The sequence below is a fragment of the Urocitellus parryii genome, chromosome 9 (genome assembly GCF_045843805.1).
Source record: "Urocitellus parryii isolate mUroPar1 chromosome 9, mUroPar1.hap1, whole genome shotgun sequence".
Taxonomy (NCBI): Eukaryota; Metazoa; Chordata; class Mammalia; order Rodentia; family Sciuridae; genus Urocitellus; species Urocitellus parryii.
This window is the reverse complement of record NC_135539.1, coordinates 89,949,164-89,976,521: the sequence shown is the minus strand read 5'-3', so window position 1 is coordinate 89,976,521 and position 27,358 is coordinate 89,949,164. Positions and strand designations below refer to the sequence as shown.

At 33.1% G+C, this 27,358-nt stretch overlaps 1 protein-coding gene across 1 annotated transcript in view; it reads right to left on the bottom strand.

The window, feature by feature from the left end:
* Sdccag8 (SHH signaling and ciliogenesis regulator SDCCAG8) overlaps positions 1–27,358 on the bottom strand; it is a 228,519-nt gene that overhangs the window by 135,025 nt on the left and 66,136 nt on the right. Inside the window, exons 11-13 of the mRNA XM_026390721.2 lie at positions 25,764–25,916; positions 17,289–17,423; positions 14,223–14,339 (exon numbers count right to left, since the gene is read on the bottom strand). Coding sequence (XP_026246506.2) covers positions 14,223–14,339; positions 17,289–17,423; positions 25,764–25,916 — 405 coding nt within the window. The remainder of the gene's footprint in view (positions 1–14,222; positions 14,340–17,288; positions 17,424–25,763; positions 25,917–27,358) is intronic.

Genomic DNA, 27,358 nt, shown 5'->3' with positions numbered 1-27,358 from the left:
CAAGTTGTTTAGTGGACTAACAATATGATTAAATTCACATTTTGCTGTTATTAACATGTCAAGAATTGACTGAAGAGGAAAAACCTTCATGAAGCTAATATTGTGATGGGGTAAGACAGATGATTATCCAAATTAATGAGTTAGGGAGAAATATGAAACATGAAGAGGAGAGTACTAGGGAAGAGAGTACTAAGCTCATAGAAATTATGTTTGAGTCATTACTTGAAGGCACTAGTCTAATAATCCATGAAGATTTCATGAGGTATAATATTGGCTTTCTGCATAAGATACAGACCCTGATTTTAAATACTTTACAGCCACTTCTGGCAAGTAATTTCAATTTTCTGGGCCTCCATCTTTCCATATTCATCTGCTGTTACCTCCTTTTCCCCCCTCACTGTTGGAGAGACAATAGTGCCTTTTCCTAGTCACTCTTTTGCCCAAGTGGCCTTTCCTTCCCACCTTCTCTGCTCCTCCATACTAGGTTAATATGTGACTTTTATTATACAATATTTTTTCTAATAAAATATTTTTTATAAAATAGCAGCCTTATTGATATAATTCAATACCATAGAATTTATCCATCAAAGCAGACAATTGAATGCATTTTTTTTTTGTTCACAAAGTTGGGCAAACATTACAACAACCAATTCTGGAACATTTTATCACCCCAAAAGAAACACTGCACCATTAGCAGTCATTCTAATTTGACATTAATCCCCTCAGCTTTCATTTTTCTTGGGTATATACTTAGGAGTGGAATTACTGGGATATGGGATTACTCTATGTTGAACATTTATTGCCAGACTGTTTTCCAAAGCACCTTCCCTACTTTACAATCCTACCAGCAGCACTTGAGAGTTCTAACTTCTCTACATCCTTTTCAACAATTATTAGTCTCTTTTGGATTACAGCCATCTTAGGAGGTATGAAGTGGCATCTCATTTTGGTTTTGGTATATATTTCTCTGATAACTTATGATATTGAGCATGTTTTTGTGTGTTTATTCACTATCTATATATCTTCTCTGAAGAAATGTTGATTATTTGCTTGTTTTAAAATTGGGTTGTATTTAAAAATTTTTTTTTTAGTTGCAGATGGACACAATGCCTTTATTTTATTTATTTATGTGGTGATGAGGATGAATCCAGTGCCTCACATAAACTAGGCAAGTGCTCTACCAGTGAGCCACAACCCCAGCCCTAAAATTGGGTTGTCTTTTATTACTAAATTGTTAATTTATTTTATATATCCTGATACAAGTTCCTTATCAGATACATGATTTATAAAAACTTTCTCCCATCCTGTGGATTGTCTTTTCATTGTCTTGATAGTGTCCTTTGAACCTTAGAAGTGTAGGGGTAATGTTCAGTTTATTTTCTCTTTTGGGTATTGAGCTTTCCATGTTATATCTAAGAAACCATTGCTAACCCAAGGTGACAAAGAGTAATAGTTATGTATTTGCTATGAGTCTTTTAAGTTTAACACTTATACTTATCTTTCCATTAGTTTTGAATTAATTTTTATATATAAAATGAGGTAGGGAATCCAACTTCATTTTTTTTTCTTTTGCTTTTTTTCTTTGGTGCTGACAATTGAATCAAGGGTTAAGCACATACTCTATCATTGAGCTCTCCTAACTTCATTTTTAGTGGGTATTCAGTTTTCCCAGTGCCATTTATTGAAAAGACTATACTTTCCTTATTGAGTTTTCTTATTATCCTTGTTGAAAAATCAATTGACTACAAATATGTAGAATCTTTTTGACCCCTCTCCTACTAGAGGAGGCCACCCTCTCCACTTAGCTGTCATTGCATTTAACCTCCTCACCAGTTTATAAGAGTTGTGAGTAAAAAAAAATAAATAAACTTGGGGATGGGGCACCAGGGATTAAACTCAGGGGCACTCAACCACTAAGCCACATCCCCAGCCTTGTGTTGTAATCTATTTAGAGACAGGGTCTCACCATGCTGTTGCTGAGGCTGGCTTTGAACTCACAATCCTCCTGCCTCAGCCTCCCGAGCTGCAAGGATTACAGGCGTGTGTCACTGCACCTGGCCAATAAATGTATTTTATTTCTCATTGCAGTCCTTGTGCTTATTTATATGTGACATAAAATATTATCAATGTCTACTATTTAAATAGATGAATGCATAGAAATAAGATAATTATCTTCACCTTACCCACAGTTGAATCATCTATAAAATGAGGAAATGAACTAAGTGATTAGTCTTTTTGGCTCTTGTACATCAAGGCATCATTCTTTATTTTCTGACACTGTCTCTTCAATCCTTTACATATGGCCATTGAAATAGGAGAGACTAAAAATATAAGTTGCCTTCTTTAAAAAAAATTATTTTTGCAGTTCTGGGGATCAAACCTCAGGGCCTCTCACATTTTAGACAAATGGTCTGCCACTGAGATACATCTACAACCAACCTCATAGATTTTATTGCTGTAGCTAAAAAACATCTCCTAAAAAACTCCAAGCTACCAACAATAGTTGTAGGAAAGAAGGGGTTATATCAATCATAGTTTTAAGAAGCCTATTGTTGGGCTGGGCTAGTAGCTCAGTGGTAGAGCACTTGCTTGTATGTATAAGGTACTGGGTTTGATCCTTAACACCATATAAAAAATTAAATAAAATAAAGGTATTGTATTCATCTACAACTAAAAAATAATAAAAATAAATTTTTTAAAAAAGAAGTCTGTTGTTGAGTTACCCTTCTGAAAATATTGATGGATTATGCTGATGGATCCATGGTCATGGTTGCCTCTTCTGAGTTACAGTCGATTTTGAAGAAGCATATGTAGAAGCATAAGTCCAATTCTTAGTGTAAATATCTTTATAATGCCTTCTTCTAAAATCTTTCCCATTTTCTTCTCCCTACTATTTTCCTTTTCCATATAGCTAGGCAATTATGGGTTCCTTCTTGCTCTTCTTGGCTGTTGAAGTAAGACTAAGGTATTTCAAATTCAGCATTTAAACACTTCAAACTTTAGTCTCTGCCCAAGAACAATCATATTTTTTGGTTACAGATTACTAAGATATAAAAAGGTATGTATTCACATGTAGATTTTTTTAAAAATATTTATTTTTAGTTTTCAGTGGACACAACATCTTTGTTTGTATGTGGTGCTGAGGATCGAACCTGGGCCACACGCATGCCAGGCGAGCGCGCTACCGCTTGAGCCACATCCCCAGTCCTCACATGTAGATTTTAAAGTATAGATTTAGATATTTTATCTATCCATTAGTTTGTCTTAATGCTATAATTTGGATCTTAAGTATTCCCCCAAAGCCCATATGTTAAAGGCTTAGTCTCCAATGTGGTGTTATTGAGAGGTAGTGGAACTTTTAAGATGTAGGGCTTGGTGAGAGGTCTTCTGGTCACTAGGGGTGTGTCCTTGAAGGGGATATTGGGACCCTATTGTCTCCTTCTTTTTCTCTTCCTGACATAAGGTGTGTGATTTTTTTTTCCTGCCATGTGCTTCCACCATGATGTGCTGCTTTGTTATAGGCCTAAACCAGTGGGAACAACCAACCATGGATGGAAGCCTCTAAAACTATTGAGTCACAATTAACCCTTTCTCTGTGTAAGCTCATTATTTCAGGTACATACTATAGTAAAGTATAGCTGATGAAACACTTGACTCATTTTTTAGGCTAAAACATATCTGGTTCTTGTTATAAACACTTGTATGGCTTAAATCACTATACACATCTGACAGCTCTTATTCTATATAAATTTAGGTGGAAAGATAAGTTGAAAAAAACACTCTAAAGTTTCTTCTAATACAAACAAATAAATGACAATTGCCTCTCGATTTGAGTAAATTCGAATTTCTATGCAGAAAATTCTGACAAGCTAAAGAAGAGTCTAACAGAAAAGACAGCATTTGCAATGAGGGGACAATCTTTTCAAGTGGAACAATTCTTTCTCCTCCATCTTCTTACAGTCTCCCTAAAAGTTTATTTTTACCTCCCTCTTCCCCTTGACTGCTACTCTCTTTAAAAAGATATGAGCATTCCCTGGTATGTTAACTGGAACTTCCAATCACAGCTTGACTTATGAAGATGGCTAATGCTACTACTTGCATGACTTATCATGAAGAGAGAGATGATAGAAATTCAGTTGTAAGTGGACAGATACCATACAAAGAAGAGCTTTCCATTCTTCATAGGGAGCTCCAGAAATTCTCAGGGATGGAAGAAGGCAGGCCAGAAATAAAGACCTTGCAGCTTTCTTATCTTTTCCCTAACTTATCTAATTAAGTAGAGATGCTAATACCTAAAAGGATAACACAAAATTGATAACATAAGAGTACTATGGAAATCTAAACACATTGGAATTTATTAATAATCAAGAGCATCCTAGAGCTGTACCTAGAATCTCTGTCTACGGCAATGTGTCTGTATTTCAGTGAGGGTCAGAGAAATGTGCTGAGATATGACAAATCTCTAAGGAAATTAAAATCTGCTTTTTTTCTTTTGATTATTAAAAAAAATGTAATATGATTACATTCTGGTTCATTTGTGTCCAGAACTGTCACAGAATTTCATTCCATGGCTATATTTATGAGGGTACAGATGAGAACAGAAAGTAAAAGCAATACCTATTAATGATGCATTTTAAAAATAAAAGTCCACTGATATATTCCCTATAACCATGAGTTCACACATATGAGAAACTCTGGCCAAGAATAATTAATTCCATAAGTTTTGCAAAAGCTGCCTACCCCCCAAATTCCATTGACAGTTTGCTGGTACTTATAATATTTCCAGTAGAATTGAATTCTTAATTTAGAATGAGGCTTCAATTCCTATTGAAAATTAAATGTTGTCTGTCCTGTAATTAAATTCAATTGTTTAAAAAGTTAGATATTTTATTGTTTCATTATTAAGGATAATAAAAATACAATCTACAGTTGCTGACAACAGTAAAAATACATTCTTACAATCTTACAGAAGACTCATTTTTATAAAATGAGAGCAAAGAACTGGAAAACATGAAATGACACTTGAGACTCCATGCAATTTTATTGATTTTATTAATACTTAATTCATAATTAAGAGGGGCTGAAAAATATTTCCTATTTCTAGAAATATAAAAATTCAGAACTAGAGAAAGCCTTAACCATCATTTGTTTAAGCTTCTCAGATCACTAGGAAAGAAACTGAGGCTCTGTGAATTATGCCTAGAAAGTCAGTTGTGAAGCCAAAGCAAGAAATCAAGTCTTTGGGTTGGGGGTGTAGCTCAGTAGTAGAATATATGTTTGACATGTACTGGTCCTGCATTTGATCACCAGTACCCCTCACCTTCCTTAAAAAAAAAAAAAAAAAAAAAAAAAAAAAAAAGAAAGAAAGAAAGAAAGAAAAGAAAAGAAAATAAAAGTCAAGTCTTTGGACCCATGGTTCATAGGTAAAGAAGTATCTAGTATAATCTGTGTTTCATCTAATTGTCAATTCTGTATGTATAGGAAACTAATCCTACTTGACTCTAACAGTCATAATAAAATGATATTTTACTGAATGTTATCTGAAATTTGAAAATTTTAAAATTTTCCAACAGATGTGGTGGTGTGCACCTATAGTCCTAGCTATTTGGGAGGCTGAGGCAGGAACTCACTTGAGCCCAAGAGTTAGGGATTAGCTCAGGCAACACAGGTAAGACTCCTTCTCAAGAAAAGGGAAGTGGATCCTAGGAGTGTAGCTTAGTGGTACAGTGCTTGCTCAGCACCTAAGAGGCCTTGAGGAACAAAAAGAAACAAAGAACAAAAACAAAACAACCCTTTTCTCCATTACACAGAGAATAATACAAAGGAAATGAAAAACAGATGCAAACATTCTCAAAATGTAATATGACTTTTGTGCCTGACTGTAGGCCTGGAGTATGTTATAAACAGGCAAATTATACTGAGATTCTGAGAATTGTAGAAACCCACTTTCTATAGGAAATAACAGAGATGTGACACTTGAGATATTGAAGTCAGTTATTAAAGAATGGAAAGATACAAATGTTCTTTGAAAGCATTCTCCTTCATCATTGTTCCCTATTCCTTTGCTTAAGCTCCCATGTTGGGCTTTCTAAACAAATGTCTTCCTCTCCTGGCTATGCTGGGCTATGTCATGACCTGAACTACATCATAACCATCCCACAGGACATCATCTTTCCCTCTTCTAAATCCCCAGACCCTTTTGTATTTGCTGATAGTTACTATTTTCCCTTTGACATGTATTTAATTGCACATCTGTGTTGTGTACTCCCTTCTGACAGAAATTCATTATAAACCTCACAATGCACATAATATATTGTTGTTGAATTAAAACAACAAGTGAAGTTTAGTGCAAAATTTATAATATTGTTTCAAAATTTATAATATTGTTTTCTTCAAAATTTCACCTATTTATAACTTTCCTTTAAAAGTACACATAAATGACCATATTAAAATGATCACTATGAAGAGTAAGAAGCAACATAGAAAAATGCTTAAAATAATATTATAAGCTAAAAAAGGAAAAGCCAAAATTATACCTAGGCTGTATTTACTACTTGCAAATATTACATATGCATATGTACAAAAAGTGGAAGGTAAAAGAGAAAGATGAAAACAATTTGCTTTACTGCATGATAAAATTATTGCCTTCTGTTAATGTGTTTATGTTTATACAATAAACATTGTTTTAAACTATGTACACATGTAATAATTAGTAATATTAACACTGGATATTGGTACTAATATTTCTGGGCTATACGAAAAGCAGATGTAGCTGTCCTATTTCTAGTGCCTCTTAGTTCTGAGCTGCATGGACACCTTCAAAGAACTTTTGCCATTCTGATAGCTATCAGAATTGAAAAGTTGGTACCTATAAGATTGGAAGGATAGCCTGATAAGTCAAAATAAGCATGTGAATTTTTTTAAAAGACTGAAAAATTTATCATCCATTGAAATTGAAAGCACAGTAAAAATTACATTTATTTAGGAACAGCAATAGAACCTTATGTTCCTAAAATACAAAAGTATTCTGAGAGTTCACAGTTTTATATTCCTATGCAAAGGCAAACATTTCCAAGTATTTATTCCATAAGCATATTATTTCTAAAAGGGTATATTTTGTTTCCTATTTGTGCCTGTATCCTCTAAATAGACATAAGTTGATATTTTAAGATATATTGTTTCTGCTTATCTATTTCATTTTTTTTTAAATAAATTATTATGGGGAATAGAATTGTCATCTTTCCTAGAAAATCCAATTACAAGTAAAAATTAGCAGTCTCTTTTTTAAGCATATGAACTTATACATAATGTTTCTATGAATATATATGTATACTACCACCAAAAACAACTGCTCAAATCATTAACAAGTATTAAATGCTAGATGCCCCAAGAATCTCCAATTTTGAATCATTCACTGGATTGATTTGGAACTATTCCCTTGCATTAAAAATAATATATCAAACTCACTTTTTTACTGTTAAATTTTGTGATTTTACCAACACAATGATGACTTAAAATGGAAGAAACTGACTTGGCTGATGTTTAAGAAAAATAACAAGTTCAATAATTTAAGACTTTTGTTAAGTAGAGTTATTTAAAACTATTTTCATAATCTAATAAATTCTGTTTTGTCACTCAAGTATTGCCTAGGAATAGGAACAAAAGAAACTGATTTATTAGACATACACCAAGCTGAAGAAATTTCTTAGATTTCTTGGTTAGGCTGTGATAAGAACACAAATTTATATAAGTATGTTTAACAATGCTTCAGGGCATACTTAGAGAAAATGCTATAAAAAAAAAGAGCTTTATTGCATCACACATGGAACCAGATTCTCCCTATCATGGGCTGTATCCAGCATGAAGTTCACACTACATTAATTTGCACTTGTCGATATGCTGTTTTGCAAGTATTCTCAAGACATGTTCAAATGTGTATTCTGACTCCTCAACTAGAATATAAACTCCCTAAGGGCAGGACCTGGTCTTCTAGTTATTACTCTCCACCCTGTCCCAGTGTCTAGAATATTGGTCTGGGAAAGCCACGCCCTTGGGAACTGCTGTCATTTGAATGAAGATCAGGGACAGGAATGTGCTAAGCCTACAGCACTGAAAGAGGGTGTGAAGAACACTGGAGAGCAGCTCTGTCATCACCAGGACCAAGTGATTACATGTGCCAAAGGCATGCCCAAGTGGCCCCCTCCCAGCCATTTTGTAGAGAGAGAAGTGAGACTGTAGGTGGTAGCTGATAAGTCTCTGAAGTCTAGCTCTTGAGAATCCATCCATTATCTCAGCCTTTTGAAGAGAGGATATAGCTTTACAGACACAAAGCAGAGAATAAAAACGAATAAGATTTTATTTTAATCTGTAGGTGCTAGTTACAAGTAGAAAAGACTAACACTGCTATTATTCATGTTTAACAGGATGATCTATTGCTAGAATATTTCTAGAATCAAATAGAAGACAATGGACATCAGCAGTGCATATCTGGGTCTTTAAGTAAGTCATACTGTTGCTAATATTTAAAATAAAAAACGTCACGGACGAAAGTCCCATGGACTGTGGCAGAAATCTATGTCAATCTTCTCACTGTTAGAAAAGGCTTATTTCAGACTGACTATTGTGGTTTCCAGTTGCTGTGATTAAATTGCTTTCTTCTAGTTCTTTCCGTATTGAAGATCAAGATCAGGTGATCTTGAAAGAATCTGTCAAATCCTTGAAGACAGTGAAGCAATGTTTCAATCTTTTCTATGTAAAGGGATATAATTCTTTATTTTTATTCCTTTTATTTCTCTGGCCTTAGATCAGACTAACTTTTAGAACTTTCAGGGTTTCTTCTCATCTTTACACAGAACCATAGAAAGTAGAGGTACTTTTTCCAAAAGTTCAATTAAGTCCATTGAATTTAGGCAATAATTCCTGAGTTGATACATCTCATACTTGAAGTCAGTATTAGAATGCTGCATCATACTGATATAGATATGAGCAATTCTCAAATCCTTTCAGGCCCTAATTTTTCCAGGAAAAAAATTCTGAACTATTTCATTTGTATAGGTGCTCTACTCTTAAATATTTCTTTGATTACTCTATGAAGATAATTTTGAACTTAAGTGCTTCCTACTCAATGACTGCTGCATCTCCAGGTTATTATATGACACTAGTAAGAAAAGCTATATCATCAGTCTTATCTTTGAAAAATAAAGTTGATGACTTTAAAATGAAATTATAAGTTAAAAATAATAATGTACTTTATAACTTCTTCAAAACCATGTATACATTAAGCCATATCATAATAAGATAATGATATAACAGATAGTGATACATTGAGTTGGTAATGCCATTAGATGATTAAGAGACCAGGGATGTGGTACATTTATTGTACTATAAAACATTCTAAAACCATCAAGTTATAATTTAAGACTGATAGGTCTTCAAACACAAAGTTTGGCATTCCAGTAAGGCAGAGAAAACTTTAAAAATAGTTATATTTCCATACTCAGAGAAAGGGTTAGCAAACTTTTTTTTTTTGGGGGGGGGTAAAGGGTTAGATAATAAATGTTTCCAGCTTTGTGGGCTGTATGGTCTCTGCCACATCTCCTTAATTCTACTATTCTATCAGGAAAGTAGAAATAGGCACTATGTAAACAATGTAGCTGTTCTAATAAAACCCTGTTTGTAAAAAAGAATCAGCAAGCCAGATTTGGCCTGTTGGCTGTAGTTAACTCACACTCCTTTAAGTATGCATGGGCATGTTAAGTAGATATAGATGTCTGAATAAGTAAATGGGAGTATATCTAAGTACATTACTTTACCAAATCTGCCTCTCTCTGTAGTCATGACAGCTTCCTGGGTACATGATCAATGCCATCACACTGGTACTATTTAGAACGGTTCTACAGTTGCAGCTTAGATCTCTGTGGTCAATGTCTTGAAATTCTTGTGATATTATCTTGGATGTGTTTTGTCAGCAAAGTCTGATGGGACAATGGAATCTCAGCTCATATGTGTGGTCTCTTTCCCCTATCTCACTTCAAACCTAGGGCAGACCTTACAAATGTGCTCTCTCCAGTTTTTTCTTTCTTTCCTGCCTTTCCCTTGCTACTGATGCTGCCCTCCATCCAGGGTGGGACCAGGTGATGTCAGTGGATGAGGCGTTATGTTCTGTTATTGCCCCTCACAGCAGTCTGGATTTGAGCCTCCCCTTGGGGCAGGGTGATGGCTTGAGTGTGTACACACTGGCACACTATTCCTGTCCCAGGGTGGCAGCACCATACACAATTAGTGGACTCAGTGCAGAACCTCTTGCCTATCCCTGATCCAGGAACTACATGTGTTCCAGGGTAGAGGTTGTAATCTGTGGGGGATCACCTGTCTGATCTCCCTGTAATAGGGAGACTGACTTCCCCCAATTCCTCACTAGAGTATGATGTTTAGGTCCTGTGGCTGCAGGAAACCAGAACCCAGAAACGTATTGGCGGCATATGTGCCTCCTAGTCACAGGGTACCTGCAAGAAGTCTACACTCCCTTACGTGTATCCCTGTACTGGAGAAAACTTGAAATTAAATAGCACATAAAAAACCAAAGGGTTGGCAAAGCTAAGAAGAAAGAAAAGAAGTTTTATATTTTAGTCACTTTAACATCAGTTTCTCCTGCTTTCTAAACAAAGAGCTTTGTATTTTCATTGTGCATCAGGCCCTGATGAAAGATTTGCAGCTATAAAAGATTAGCTTTGAAATTCATTTACCGAAATGGAAACAGACACAGAAAATTCCGCATCCACATTTCTCATTTCAGATCAGTCAACCCCTACAATGCCATGGCTTCCTGCAATATTTCTAAATATTAACTATTAAGGCTTTAAAATTATGTATTTTGGATTTTAGACTCCAAGGAGCTCCTTTTGGGACGTGATCATGAATTCTGCATGGTAGCCATTTCCTCAAATAGTTTGCGAGTAGAATAATTCATATTCCTTAAGAATAATAAGTAATTTTATAAATATAAAGCAAAGTCAAATGTTATATATGAAATATAATAAACAACAAGTTAAAATTTTACTCACAGCTGCCTTTAAATCCCTTTAAAGAAGACAGTACTGTAGTATTTACATATACAAAACCATGCCTATTTTCCTGATTTGAAAAAAAACCTTTTTGAGGCAAAAAATTTTAAACATTAACTGGACATTATTTGATATTAAGGGATCTTCTTTTTAAAAGTAACTTAACCTTTATTTTATTATTTATTTATTTTTATGTGGTGCTGAGGATTGAACCCAGGGCCTCACCTATGCTAGGCAAGGGCTCTACCACTGAGCCACAACCCCAGCTCAACATATTAAAGCATTTGGTTTATTTGCTGAAATAATGCCAGAGTGATTATATTAAAAACATCATTAATTAATGAACACTAAAGTATTTGTGGGCAAAATAACAAATACAGTGTCTGAGATTAAATTTAAATATTTCTGCAAAAAGAACAGGTGGAGAAAGAAGACAGGGAAAGAGGAAGTTGGAAAAGAAAATGATGGTGACAAAAGTTGAAGGTGGCAACTATAAACACAAAGGAATTGAGAGAAAAAAATCTGAAATAGACGGAATGGAGTTGGTAAATGATAAACACAGGTGATGAAAATGCAGGGATTCATTATAATATTCCTTTTGCCCTCATTTGTTTTAAAATTCCCATGAAAGTGTGTGTATGTATACCTGTTGCCTACGAAAAGTTCTGATAAAAATCTAAAAACCAAGTCACAGATTTTTCATTTTCCTCTATACCAAAGGTTTTATTGTTATTGTTGTTGTTGTTGTTGTTGCTGTGTGTGTCTGTGTGCTTGCTTTTTTGGTGTAAGAAACATCTTTTGAGTCTGACAATTCTCTAAGCTCAAAAATACAAAGGAGATAAGAAGGATAATCTGCCCATGGGTTGTGACACAATATAAAAACAGAAAAGAAGAAAGCGGGTGGAAGAAACTGTCATTGTTACTCTCCTAACCTTTCCTTCTAATTATGCCAGAGTCAAGACTCAGGTCACAAGGAAAATTATTTTGGTGGTCAACCATTTGTCCTATTTTGTAGACATTAAAAAAGCTCTTGTTCTCACTACATTCCAATCTCACAGTTTCCTACCTACTTTAAAAACCTATCAAGTGGTCACATTAACTATATGAATAAAATGACTAAATTATAAAGACACCTGTTTGCAAGTTAAGAGATGGTCTTCTTGTTATGCTGAATTATATGATATATAATTTAAAATTAAATATACTTTATATTATTCTAGGTATTTCAGATAAATGCTCAACATGTCCAGCTTTTAAAAGTTAAATGTAAATTTCTCTCTTAAGTGCAGATGGTGGACAAGCAAAATAGCTCTTTGGTCTTACAGACAGAAGGTCAGGTCATGGCTGAAAGACCAAAGAACAATTGCTGCTTTGCTACTCCAAATCATCCATGGAATGAGACACCACTACTCTCTTTTCTAAAACTGTCTATTCAATACAAAATAGTTACAAAGAGTACCTATAAGATTTCCTCACATTCTGTCCCAGAAAAAATGGTAACAAGTACATCACATCACAAATATCTTGCAACTGTTTACAGATTTTATTCCTAGCTAGTGACCTTAGGCATATCTCCATCTAAAAATGTATCACTAAAAATAATTATGAAAATTGTTAATAGTTCACTATTATCAGAAAATGTTTGCAAATGAAAACTTCCATGAAATCCTGCAACTTCAGCCTTTATATTATTACTGGTCAATTAGAATGAAATATAGTGCTAAAGACAAATATTACAAATACTTTTAAACAAGTTATTCATGTATAGGTAATATTTTGCTTGTATTACTCCTTTTTTTGTCCCTCTAAAACATTATTCTGCAATTTAAAATAGCTCAGAGGCTCTTTGCTTCTGTATTTTCCCAGTTAGTCCAAAATATTGTGCTGGCAGAATGCCCTATAATATAAAAGGTATTTCATAATGCTAGTAAGTATGTTAATATAACTTGAAAATTATAATACATTAGGAAAGAAAGTTCTCTCTTTCTGACTCAGTAATCCAAGGCCTTCAGTCCCTAATAGAAAGCATTTTCCATTCCACTATCAGGCACGCCCTCAACTGGATGAAATAAAACAGTTGCTTTATTTGTATATGTTAACAATAAAAAATCCTCTAGACATGTAAAACTTGTTCTAACACTTTGATTATAGTGATAAAAAAAGAAGAATTTTATCTTGGTTGTCTACATTTTAATATATTAATAAGAATTTCAGTCATAACTTGAACAATTTTTATATTATCACTTCCATTTTTAATATTCAATGGTCTTTAGGTCATCTGTAATAAATAGTTAATTGGGCTAAAAGGGAAAATATGATAAAAGCCTTGAGTTAGAAATGTATTTGAAAAAAACTTACTTGGAGCTATATACTTCTGATTTATAGTGATTCCTTTAAGATACTGACAATAAGAACTCAAACTTATTTTTTAATAGAATAAATAAAGCCTGATTTCATTGGATATGAAGAATACAAGTCTTCAATGTCCTTTACTATAACATAAAAATAGAAAATCAAAAGCCAGCTTATTAGAACTGCCTCTCTAAAAACTTTATCCACATGGTCAATTAAAATTGGAGTCTCTGTATGATCTCAACAAAGTTACAACATAAAACATCTGTTCAACTGAAATCGAAGTAAGTGGCACTCCTGCCCAACATTTCTAATTTCACAGTATTTAGGCTTCCTGAGCAAACGATTCATGGTTATCTTAGTTAAAACTGGATTTTCTCTGCCAACAATCAATTTGATTGACATATTTACATATCAACTCATCTCATCTTACAAATTTTAAACTTTTTCATTTAAAATTGGATGCAAGTTGGCATCTTTCAAGAACTTTACGTATATTTTAGGTTCAAACTCTGCATTAGAACATTTCTTAAACTTTTGTAAGTAATAGATACACATATCCAAATGTATATTTATGACCTGTCATATTGGAATTTTATATGCATGCAGTTGTATTCTCACCATTTCATGTGAAAGGTGATAATTTTAGGCAACTATAAATGAACTTCTTTTAATAGTATAAACTGGATCACTGTTTTAGTTAGAAACAATGTAACATAAATAAATAATTTAGGGATAACACCATCAACTTCAGAAAGAATGTTAGTTATAACTTTAATTTCTGCTTATTCTTGTGTCATCTCTTACCTGATCTTTAATTTCAAGATCCCTTTTAGTTTTTGCTCTGTACTCTCTGTGCTCCTTTTCTGCCTCATCTTTCTCCATTTTGGTTTTATTCAACTGAAAACGCATTTCTCCACACACCTGTTAGATTATAAAACCTAAATCAATAGCTGTTGGAATTTTCCAGGCAATGCTTGCAATTAGATCTTTTGCTGCCCCCTAGAGGGCATAGACATAAAATGCAATAGGACTTTTCTAAAACTAACATTTTTAGTAGACTATTCAGTACAGCCTGCTAAGTTTCATATAATTCAGCATAACAAAAAGACCATCTCTTAACTTTATAATGTTTCTTATTAGAATATTCATTATTGCCTGCTATTATTTATAGACAATTCAGGTATATTCGGTTTAACAATTTTAAATTAAAGAAATAGAAGTGCATAAATAATAAATTTAAATAATGTGCTCAAGATTATTTTAGGTAAAATAGCAGTTTTAATAGAATATTATAAATTCAAATGCACAATCATATAACTTTTAGTTAGGTAAAATAAGTAATTAAAACATTTAGCTATATTGTTTACTGAAAAATTTCTGGTTAAATATTCCTTTATATTATAAAAATTTTGTCAAGCTTTGATTTAAGGAAACTTATAAAGGTTTTTCTTTTCTCTCTGCTGATAGACTATAGTCTATTATTGATATTTAGGTGTAAAATACTCAGTATTTAACTTTTTAGATAATATCAATCTTACTATAATAATTGCACAATACTACTCAAGAAATATTTTCTGTCAAAACATACATAAAAGAAAAAATGTACATTTAAATGCAATAACTTTAATACATGGATAAACAATAAGCATACATAGTATCTTAAAAGTGTTGTATATCATTTTTTATAAAATTGTTATTTTTTCCCCTAATTCAAGGTCTCTACAGACATAGAAAAATAGAAAATGAAGCTAGTAGATAAATATAAATAAATTATAGGCATTTTGAGATAATTGAGAATCTGTAGAGAAAGTGATTAAATCACAAGTCTGTCTAATATATAGAGGTTTTTATATATTATAACATATATATAATTATATATGAATACATATATGTGTGTGTGTACGTGTGTGTGTATGTATATACATACACACATATATATATGTGTGTGTGTGTGTGTGTGTGTGTGTGTATAAAATGGTAACACTTGCCTGAAACTTCCATTTGGTATTTCTCCAAAAATAATGATTTTGAAAACTTTAGAAATTAGTTTCATCATTATTGAGTTATTAGAATATACTAAAGTATAAAATATATGGGTATCCTATATTCAAATTTAAAACTAATATAAGTTCAAATTTATACAGATAAGACAAAAAAAAGTCAATAAGCTTTTCCTCAGTGGCACTCAGAAAGATAAAATAGAAAGGAAATTACAAATAAAAAATTTTACTAGAGATTCAGTTGCCATCAATATGTGAGAGCTGCTTCTTCAAAAAATTATAAATTTATAAAAAGCTTTTAATCATAAAACTAAATAAAATTAAAAATTAAGAGTGAATGACAAAAAAATACAGGGTGTTAATTTATTTTCTATTTCAATTCTTTACTATTGTAATCAATTTGGTTTATGTCTATGAATGAAGTGGGAAAAATCTTAAACTGATAATATAAAAAAATAATAATTATACAACCATGATGTTTAAAATCCACCCTTAGCATAAGCTTAATATATAATAAATGTTTAAGCATAAGGTCCCATTATTTTATTCCTTAATGTTTCTTTTAAAGTTTCCTTAATACTTTCAGATTAACATTTGTTATGTTTATCCATAACACTTAAATTTCATCTAAAATAAGTCAACAAATTAAACTGAACCAGAGTTATATTATCTCAGGGTTGAAAGCAATCTCAAGCCTATTTATTCTAATCACTTCTTAGGTTTATGTTCTTTTGGATAGCTCTAGAGCCCAAAACTCATTCTTTACATTACCATTTTCAACAGAAAGTTCTTTCCCTATAAGAAACTGAAAATATTCACCATAGATTTCACCCATAAATCTAATTTACAAATTAAATGTTTTCATTATTTTTACAATTAAGAATTTTAATTATTTCTATGCCTCTCATCAATTGCTTTACCTCCACTCCTATCTCCATACAAACAAATGGAGGTATACTGGCAAATATAAGCTCCTTAAATTTCTACATAAGCTAGTTTGAATTCTAGAAAGCAAATGGAGAATTACAGAAATTAAAGAAAAAAGGGGAAATGGCTCTTTTTAAATATATAAATTAAAATAAATTCTAAATACTGAATTATAAAACAACAATGGCATAACAGTGTGTTAACAATTAAGGAAAATATAGAAAGGTTATGCATTTTAAACAAGTTATCTGTGTATTTTGTGGTGAAAAATAAGTTGATTTATTATATTATGCATACCCATATTTAGTTTCTTAGTTTGAAAGAAACTGACTTGAAATTTTGATGAACTTCTATCAGTTCTTAAAATAGGGATCTTTCTAACCTTATCCAGTTAAGACCCCAAAACAACTTAATTCTGGGTTCAGAAGTTAATGATGCCCATAACACATATGCTGTGAAATCTGAATGTATGAACTTAAATATCAATAAATAAGAACTTGTGATTCAGAATCTCCATTTTGGAAAAATATAGGAGAAATTTTTATGTTAAGTATACTTTTCAAGTTGTAAATGGATATCTTTGAAAATTATTGTGAAAACAAACCTTATGCTCTCTAGACAAACAAACAAAAACACTAATTAATACAAGTTTTATCAAATATTTAATAATTAAAGTAATATAACTCTTATTTATAAGTCTTAACTCTTAAGATTTTTGAGGACATTAGTTATATCTAATTCATCTTGGAATTTGCAGTACCAGAAAAAGGGCTGAATATAGTAAATAAATGTTTGCCAAATGACCATTAAGTAGACTTTTAATATTCTCAAAATAAAAAAATTTCAAGACTTCTTTCTAATAACAAAAAGAGATTTGCACATTAATAAAAAATATTTCAAAGAAAATATTTACTTCTGTAAAAACTAAAATATCTTTTTGTACCTTGGTGGCATCCATTTCCTGAGAAGCAAACTGGGTTTGAATTTCTTCTAGTTGATTAACAGCTGAAATCTTCTCTCTTGTAATTTTTTCCACCTGGGCCTCAAGTTGGGCAATATTCTGAGACAGGATCAACATCTAAAAGAAGAAACAAAAATTCTTTTTTTTTTTTAGAAAAGAGAGAGGAGAGAGAGGAGAGAGAGAGGAGAGAGAGAGAGAGAAGAGAGAGAGAGAGAGAGAGAGAGAGAGAGAGAGAGAGAGAGAGAGAGAGAGAATGAATTTTAATATTTTTATTTTTTTTTTAGTTTTCGGCGGACACAACATCTTTGTATGTGGTGCTGAGGATTGAATCCTGGCAGCACACATGCCAAGTGAGTGCGCTACTGCTTGAGCCACATCCCCAGCCTAGAAACAAAAATTCCTATAATAAAATAATTTGATAAATAATATTTTATTAATAGAGTCTTGGCATAGCCTCAGAGCTCTGCTTAAGTTATTTCTCTGTAGATTGGGTACATCCACTTCTCTACTTCTTCAAAGTATCCTGGAGTTTAAATATGCATTTCCTTTCTATTCATTTCCCCTTACCTCTTACTTTGTAAGATGTGAAAGATGATAAAAAATTTTTTTGGTTAAAATCCCAAGATGACAGATATCAGACACACCAGTAAGTTATGGAACAGATTTCCATTAACAGATTCAGAGGTGGTATGGTGGAATCAAGCAATTCTCAGGTCCTTCTCCCACATGGAGGGCATAAAAGGAGAGTTAAAGAGGAATATAACTTTAGAGAGAACTATTGACTTCCACTTTCCTCTCCCAAAACCAACAAAGAGGAGGCTTTTTGCAGTTTCTTTTGTTGGTAAAATTCCACCTGCCCTCCCATTTTCTAGCACTCCCCTAACCTTCCCAAAGGATTCAGTTCATCCATTATCTCCTTGCCTTCCGGAAGCCTTCCTTGACCTCCAGTTCTCAGCACAAAATAGGCAATCCTACACATGCTTACTTAAGGTTGCTGTCCAGTCAATGTGCACTGAGATGCTCATGCCTCTTGTTTTTCGACTTGCATCCATTCGCAGACTACTTCCCTTGCTACACTTGTTGTGTAATATTTTGAATGTCACTCTGGTATGTACTCCTACAACAACCTTAGTATATGCACCTTCATCACAGTATTTATATACTGTTTTAAGTTGACTCCTTGTTTCCTCATTAGACTAGAAGTTCCTCAAGGGCACATTCATTAAAAGGAACCATATTTGATGAATGGATAAGAAATTAATGAGAATAAATATCTTTTCCAAGGGACTATCTGAATATTGGTCTTAGATTTTATTCTCAGGATTAAAAATGCTTTCTAGATTTTAGACTTAATTATAGATTTTTGTATATAATTATGTTTTGTTCTGCTCCAGTGAGTCAAACTTCTCTAGTTCTTTGATGAATTAGCAGTTTTAAAATGAAGAAATGCTACCTTAACTCCAGCAAAATAGACGGGGTACTTATGAGTTTTTATATGTTAAAACAAAAACTGGTAATGAGTTGGAAATAATGATACTTGAAACTTAACATTGTACCCTGACATATGTGTGAATTCAGTTCTATAAATGAAATCAATAAGTAAAATTCTATGATTAAAATTCAACATTGAGGGGCTAGAGTTGTAGCTCAGTGGTAGAGTACTTGCCTAGCATGTGTAAGGCACTGGGTTATATCCTTAATAGCACATAAAAATAAATAAATAAAATAAAGGTATTGTGTCCATCTACAACTAAAAAAATATTTTTAAGAAAATCAACACTGAACCAGAGTTTTGATATCTTAGTTTTACTGCAATAAAACTAAGATAGGTGTCTGCCTTTGCATTATTTAAATAGCTAAAGTTGACCCTTAGGAAAATAATGAACCCTGGTAGTTATTTTCAAATTTATGTAGATGAATTAATTAACTTTTCTGAAGATTGTATAGCATTATATATTTGACTTCTGGTTGTTTACATGTCCTTATCAAAAGATAGTCTACAAATCAAATTTACACATAAAATTGGCTTCACTAATAACAATCTATGAAGTATCCTTGAGTATGTTACAATCTGAACCTAAAATTAAAAGTCAAAAGCAGATAAATGGAACAAATGTATCAATTTAATTTCCTTAATTTAAGAATTCAAGTTAATGACTATTTATATCATGAAATGTGTAATGACATGTTTTTTGGAATCATGTAATAGCAACAAATTTCAATGACCCACTATTTAAAACCACATATTATATATTTATGTGGAGATAAATCTGATGGTAAACATTAACATTGTATAGTTTTGAAGCAAATATGTGGACATTTATTTTTGCCAACTGTAAATTCTGAGTCAGTTTCTATTACAAAGCATGCTAACAAATCTCCCCTTCCTTAGGACTTCTCTCTCTCTGCCACTCATCACTTCTTTCTTCTGCTCACTGTCTTCTGCCTCCTGTCACCCACTTCCTGAGGTTTCCCCTCCTGTTGTCACACCTTCTTTTTCCCCATGCCCACCATCTGGAAGTCAGCATTACACTGCAGGAGCTTCTCCACCCACATCTGTTGCAGAGCCAGAAGTAACACAGACACAGCTGCAACACTGCTGGATGTCCAAGGCATTGACATCAGGTAAGTCCTTTAAACTTTGACAGGGGCAAGGAAGAGACAAGGACACCCCAATTTGGGAGAGCTTAACAAAAAATTTTTGCAAAGCAGTCCCTCGTGTATTGAATAAGTTACAAAATAGAAATTCCCATACCTGAGATACAAGAATTAAAGATTCTAGCAATGGAATATTATCAAGGGAAGCAATTGAGAAACTGTGTGGACCATGGGGTTTGCTCAAGTAAATACATGATGAATGACTGAATGAACAAACAAATCTGAGAGTCAGTCCAACCAAGGACACTCACAGAAAGCAATGTTCATGGGAGAATGATTTAAACCTGTCTATATAGAAGGTACCTGTCCTGTTGGAGCTTCCAACACAATGGAATTTTAAAAGAGAGTGAAAAGAAAAAAAAAAAAAGAAAGAAAGAAAGCCTCTACAAGTCCTTGTAGATCTCAAGTATTTGTACTTTTAGGAAAGCAGGGAGGGCTGCTATGGCACTAACTTTAATTACTCAGCACTTACAATGTTATGTTTAGTTGTCCTACTATATTATGTTCCTCTGCTAAGCAGTGTCATACATATTCTCTTTCCTTTAAATTCCTTTAGAGAAGAAATCATTATTTTCTTACTTTTTTATTTTTGGAGAAGAAATTTTATTGGATTTTCAGTTTAGCTGAAATGAGATTTAAAACAAAACAAAAAAACTAAGTAACTTACCAAAGCTCATTCAAGAAAAAAACAAAAACCTGGACTTCATTTGTTTTTTAATTAAAATTTTTCTTTTTCTTTTTTTGTACTGGAGATTGAACCCAAGAGTGCTTTACTCGGATCTATATCCCAGCCCTTTTTATTTTTTATTTTGGGACAGGGTATTGCTAAGTTGCCTCACTAAATTGCTAATGCTCACCCTGAACCTGGGATTCTCCTATCTCAGCCTCCTGAGTCACTGGGATTACCAGTATGCACCTCCATGCCTGGCTGGTAAGGATAGGCCTTAAATTCAAGTCTATCTACTTTTACTAACATGAAGGTCCAAGAAAGAAGAAAGCCATTCAATAAATCTACTTCTTTCTCAAAATTAAGTATAATAGCCACAAACTAAACTTCATTCAATTCCTACCATAAAACACATTATGATATTTTCAAAATCTCATCTCATTTAATTCCATCAAGCCTTGAGATAAGCATTATCAACCTTTTTCTTTTTTTATATTTATTTTTTAGTTGTAGTTGAATACAATACCTTTATTTCACTTATTTATTATTTTGTGGTGCTGAGGATCAAACCCAGTGCCTCACGCATGCCAGGTAAGCGCGCTACCACTTGAGCCACATCCTCAGCCCATCAACCTTTTTCTTTATTCCTGAAATGTAGAGAGGTTTAAAAATTGCCAAGATCAGAGAAAGCTCAAATTAGGGTTGACTAAATCCTTTTTTCTCCAAAGCTACTTTCCCTGCTGAAAGCATTTAACTCAGTGCTAGGATCAATGTTGGCTCTTTAGTCATACAACCTTTTTAGGATAGGATCTTGATGTCAAATGCTGGCCAAAGTTTTCTTGGGGAAAATAAACTTAAATGGCTCAGGTTCCAAAATACACTGTATTTCTGTTATCATTTTTATTCATGAAATAATTGTTAGTCTTAGTATAAAGTTATCTTACATATGAACACACATGGCATATTGCCAGACCCATTTCAGCCTTCCTTCTTCCTTTCTTATCAGGAATTATTATCAAATCAACATACTTTTTGTATAGTAGATGTACCTAGGAAGGCAAGTGGTTTCCACTAAATAATCCTCCAAAAAAAATTTGCCTAGGTATGAACAATAGCTGATCTTTGCTATTGATACCATTCTCACTCATACACAACAGTCGATTCATAACTTAACCTCCCTCCATGCCTTGTGATGACTCTAGCATTTTAGACCTGTCTTTCCAATTGCATGGGAACCCCCACCCTTACATGACATTCATTTATTTATTCATTCAATAAATATATATATTTTAAGCACATTTTAATGTAACAAGAATAAATCAAACAATGAGTATCATACATGAAAGGGGCTCAATAAATTAAGGAAGGCAAAAAATTCAAGAAGAATTTGCAATAAATTGAGTTATGGGAACCCATGCAGAAGATGGCAATAAAGCTTTGGGTGGCCCTGAAAGTAGGTAGTATCAAGAACTCTGAAGGATCAAAGAAGGTAAAGGAAGATTCCTGAAGGCAAGGGACAAAAATACATGCAAAATCCTGAAATGAACAAACAAACATTATGACTGCTTGTTTTCTCATTGGGAAAGTGCAAGGAGGTCTGGATGGTGGGGATGCAAGGAAGAAAAATGAAGGGAGATGAGACTGGAGAGAAAGAATTAAAGTTTTTATGTTATGCTAAGGGAGCCTAAATTTTATTCAGGGTTGTAGGGAGACATAAAGAATTTTGAAGCAAAAGACTGGCACATTGAGAAATTCATTTTAGAAAGATCATTCTAGCTGTGATAAAGAGAACAGATGGGAAGCAGGTGACACTGAAGGCACAGATACAAGATACTGGAGGAACAATCCAAGGGTGACATGGCAATTTAAAATACTTAGGGACCTGAATCTCTAAAACTTGGTGATGAGGTATAAAGGTTGAGGTAGACAGCAGAGACAAGGATGAAAACAAGATTTCTGTTGCACACAACTATAGGAATAGCAGTTCCACTGGGGCAAGGAAGATGGAAAGTAAGCCTGATTTGGGAGCTCGGTAGAAAATGAAAGATTTAGAAATCTATACTATACATGGAATTAAAGCTACAGTAGTGATGAAGACAACTCAATTGATAACTCTCTACTAAACTCTAGAACTTTCTATTAAGCAGCTTTCTGAATGTGCCTCCTTCACTATCTCAAAGTGAAGATAATCATTCTCCCAAATAAAACATGAGTTCAAAGAAATCCAGGAACAAGTATCTTTTAATATGAACTAAAAATTCAGTAAATATAGTACAGGGAGGCAGGTGGTCAATAAGCTTAGCAACAGTATTCTCAAGGACTATGGGTACAAAAGCTGATTTGGAGTGCACTGAAGAGTAAATGGAAAGTAAGAAAATAAAGATGTGTTTGGATAATCTTTCAAGGAACTTAACAATTAAGGGAATGAGTGAGGAGAGATATAGAATTACTAAGGTAGCTTTCACTCTTGGCTGCATATTGGAATAAACTAGGCAACTTAAAAAAAAAATTACTAACCCTGGCAGGTGGTGGTGCACACCTATAATCCCAGCAACTCAGGAGACTGAGGCATGAGGATTGCAAGTTTGAGGCCAGCATCAGTAACTTAGTGAGGCCCTATGAACTGAGCCCTGTGAACTTTCTCAAAAAATATAAAGGGATAGGGATGTAGCTAAATGAGAAGCACTCCTGGGTTCAATTCCCAGTACCCAAACCAACCAACCAACCAACCACCCTTTCTCCCCCCCCCAAAAAAAAATTTAACTGGTTTGGTATATTTTGGGCAATGAGATTTTTAGATCTTTTAGAGTAGTAAAGATCGATTAGAATAAAGATTTTTTTCAACAGGTGAGAAAATTTGAGAGTATTTTCCTAATGTTAAGAAATAAAGAAAAGTTTTAAGACTCAGAAGATAGGGGATAACAAATGGAATAAACTCTTTCAGGTGGGAAAGGGGCTGTGATCTAGGTTAATGGATGATGATAGGATTAAGCCTTGTCCGTCCTGCCATGTTTGGGCTATAGGTGAAAATTTGTTTAATGGCAGAGGTGAGGAAATAAATACTTGGGATGGATATTATCTGATGGTTTCAATTTTATTTATTATTTACTTTATTATTCTTTATTAAAGCTCTCTGCTGAGAATGAAGGAGAAAGTCGTATGGCAGAGAATTTGAGGATAACAAAAGTGATATAGAATGATCATGGAAAAATGAGTACAAGTTATCATTTTCCACCTGGACTACTATAACCTGATCTTTACATCTATTCTGGTTCTCTTTCTAATCTACTGACAAAATGATTTTTTTTTCAAATATAAATGACATCAGAACACTTTCCAATTTAAAGCTATTAAATGGTTTTTCATTACTTTTTGGATAAAATTTAAAATCTCTCACAAGGAATTTAAGGTCATTCAAGATTTGGCCTCTGAACACTTCTCCAAACTCCATGATTCTGTCCCTCATTCCTTAGGTTCCTGTCATCTGGGCATTTCTTAAATTCCTAGAAAGTCCAGTGTTTTTTTTAGCTTCAGAGTCTTTGGTTTATTATTTTCCTGGACCTGAAACTCTTCCCATCAACTCTTCACCTGACCATTCCTTCTTAACCTTTCCAGTATCATTTAAAAATCTTTTCCTTATGAAAATTCTCATGACTGCCCTAGACTAGGTCAGATTCTCCTGCTGCACATTCCCACAGTATTCTATATTGAGCCATTAATGCTTTATAAGAATCATGATTAGAAAGTAATTTATGAAAATATTTGTTTAATGTTTTAAAAAAGTCTAAAAGCTTCATGAGGCAATTTCGCTGGTCCTGCAACTACCACATCCCCAGGCTTTCTAAAATTAATATCTGTTGATTGCTGAAAGAATGGGAAAGAAAGGAATGCATAGGAGGACTAATAGACCCCCAAGTGTGCAAAGTTTCCATCTCTTGTAGGATTTTCATCAGCTGAGATGACCAATCCAAGGTAGAGAGGTAGTCAGTCAGACTGACCTACAGTAAGGGTTTTCTTTTTCTTGTTTTTTTTTAATACATTTTTTTAGTTGCTGATGGACCTTTACTTTATTTATTTATTTAATTATGGTGCTGAGAATCAAACTTAGTGGCTCACACATGCTAGGCAAGTGCTCTACTACTGAGCCATAACCCCAGCCCTACAGTAAGGTTTTAACAGACACATTTTTGTTTTATTTCAAAAAAGGATAAGAAGAGAATGGAGTTATAGTAAATGCTTCAATTTATCCAGAAGACTTAAAACTGGTTGGGCAGAAGTTGTGACTTTTCTCTTGTTTTACATAGGACTGTACATTGCCTTGTACACAGCAGATACATAGTAGGTATTTGCTACATGAGTTAATTATTACACACTGGAGTATTATAGTATTTAGGGCACAAGCTTTGAGTCTACTTAAAAAAATGTAACACAGTTGTTTTGGTTACTTCTTGCTCAATTTTATTACTATAGCAACTTTAAAATTAGGTTCCACTCAACTCTGCATTCCAATTTGTTACTGTTTTTCGAATACTGCACATTTCATGTTATTTGTTCCTTTTGCCTACAATTTCTCCCTTCCAGTTAGTTATTCATCTGGTTATGGTCATTATTGGTCATGTAGTTTTTCAGAACTGATTTCATACAATTTGTATAATCACTTTTTATTGATTACATTGTTTCTTACAAATTTTATCTTATGTTTAATTTGGTATAGGGGATAAAAAGGGGAGTCATTTCTCCTTAATTTAGGCAAGGTTGAAATAAAAGCTGGTATTTTTGGAGCACTTGATCTCCTTTAAAAAACATGAGGGACAAGCTGAATGGCAGAATATGGAAGTAAATTGATTATTTTATTTGAAAAGGTCAGAGATTAATTTCATTGAGAAATATGAAGAAAAAATAAAACATTTTAATGAGCTCTTAAAATATAAGAAATTTACTTACAAAGGTTTTTAAGAACTATGTAATGTTTTGAACAACCAACAATAAAAAAAGAAAAGAAAAAAAAAATCTTCCTTACAAGTCAAAAAAAAAAAAAGGGTTTTAATATTTAAAGCCCATTCAAGAATGGTAGCCTAAAGGCACATCAACACTAACATTTTTTTCAGCAGTGGGCATAACAACTCAAGTACCTTTGATTCCATGTCCTCCCTTTCTTTCGTTATTTCTTTTTTCATCATCTCTTTCTCAAAGGCCCTTTTCTCCTGCTGAGATGCAAGTTCTTTTTCAAGCCTTTCTGTCTGCCTTTCCAGTTCATTCTTCAACTGCTCACACTGGATTAGAGCCTGTCAGAATAAGAGAGTAACATGGGAGGTAGCATTTAGAAAAAAAATACAGAAAGAAAAGAGTCATTTAAGTTTTACTTTTACTTAAAGTAGTTAAAATTTACTATAAAGTTCATTAGAATAACTTTGTGTTTATTGACACCACTTACTGATCTAAAATAGTATGCAAATGTTACATTTACTCAGATATTTCAATATTCACAATTATGGCTGATCAACTAGAAAATTCAGGTAACAGACCTTGATGAGGGCCACAGATGAGTCAGAATTTGAAAACATGGATCAGAAAAACCAAGTTTTAGAATTTTAAATTATATATCATGTTAATATTATATAATTATATAAATTTTACTAATTTCTGATTTCCTTGTTAAAAATTTCAATATTTTAAATGACAAATGGATATACAATTTAAAATGAGATGTTAAATACTGTATTTCATGACACACAGACATCTATTGTTTAACACTATATTAATAGTTTTCTTAACTATAACTAAAATTTAGTTCATTACCCTTAAACATACAACTAATGTAAATATTAGTTAATAATCAAAAGTTAAAATAGGAAAAGAGTCAAAACTGAATTTACTACTTAATGATAATTGTCACCATAAGTGTCCTTTAGTCTAAATTTCTCATTATATTTCCAGAAATAAAAAGTTCCTAATTTCCTTTTGGCTACATTTATAACACCTGTATGGATAACACCCAATAATAAAATATGACTTCAAAATCACAATTTTTTAAAACCCCAATAAAATTAAGGTTCTAATTTATCTTGGTCTTATCCCAGTTGCTCTTATCTATAAAATCTACTTCATCCAATCTTTATTTTCCCCTGAATTTGTTAAAAGAAACCCAAGGGGCCTCATATGCACAAAGCCCTGGGTTCAGTCCCCAGCACCACAAAAACAACAGCAGCAACAACAACAACAACAAAAAGAAACCCAAGTCTTTTATGGTTACTGGGTGATTATAAATTTAATAGTCCCATTTGTTGGTAGTGGAAATAGATATAGTTACAGCATATGCTGTAAGTTTTATGCATTATTATACTTCCCTCTGGTGAAAGCTATAATAAATACAGACAATAAATATCTAGGGGCTGGGGGCAATGACTCATGCTGTTAATCCCAGCTACTCAGGAAGAGGGGCAGGAGGATTTCAAGTTCCCAAACTAGTCTTGGCAATTTAGCAAGACCCTGTCTCAAAGAAAAAAAAAAAATTAAGAAGGTTGGGGCAATTGTTCACTGGTAGAGTGCCCCTGGGTTCTAGTCCCATAACTGCAAAAAAGGAAAATCAATCAATCAATCAATCAATCTAGGATACATGAATTTTTCTTTCTTCATCTAAAAAGCAATAAGCTTTTTTTTTGGGGGGGGGTGGGGCCGGACCAGGGGGATCTTTTCTTGAACATTTCTGACTTGTAGTTATAAAGTA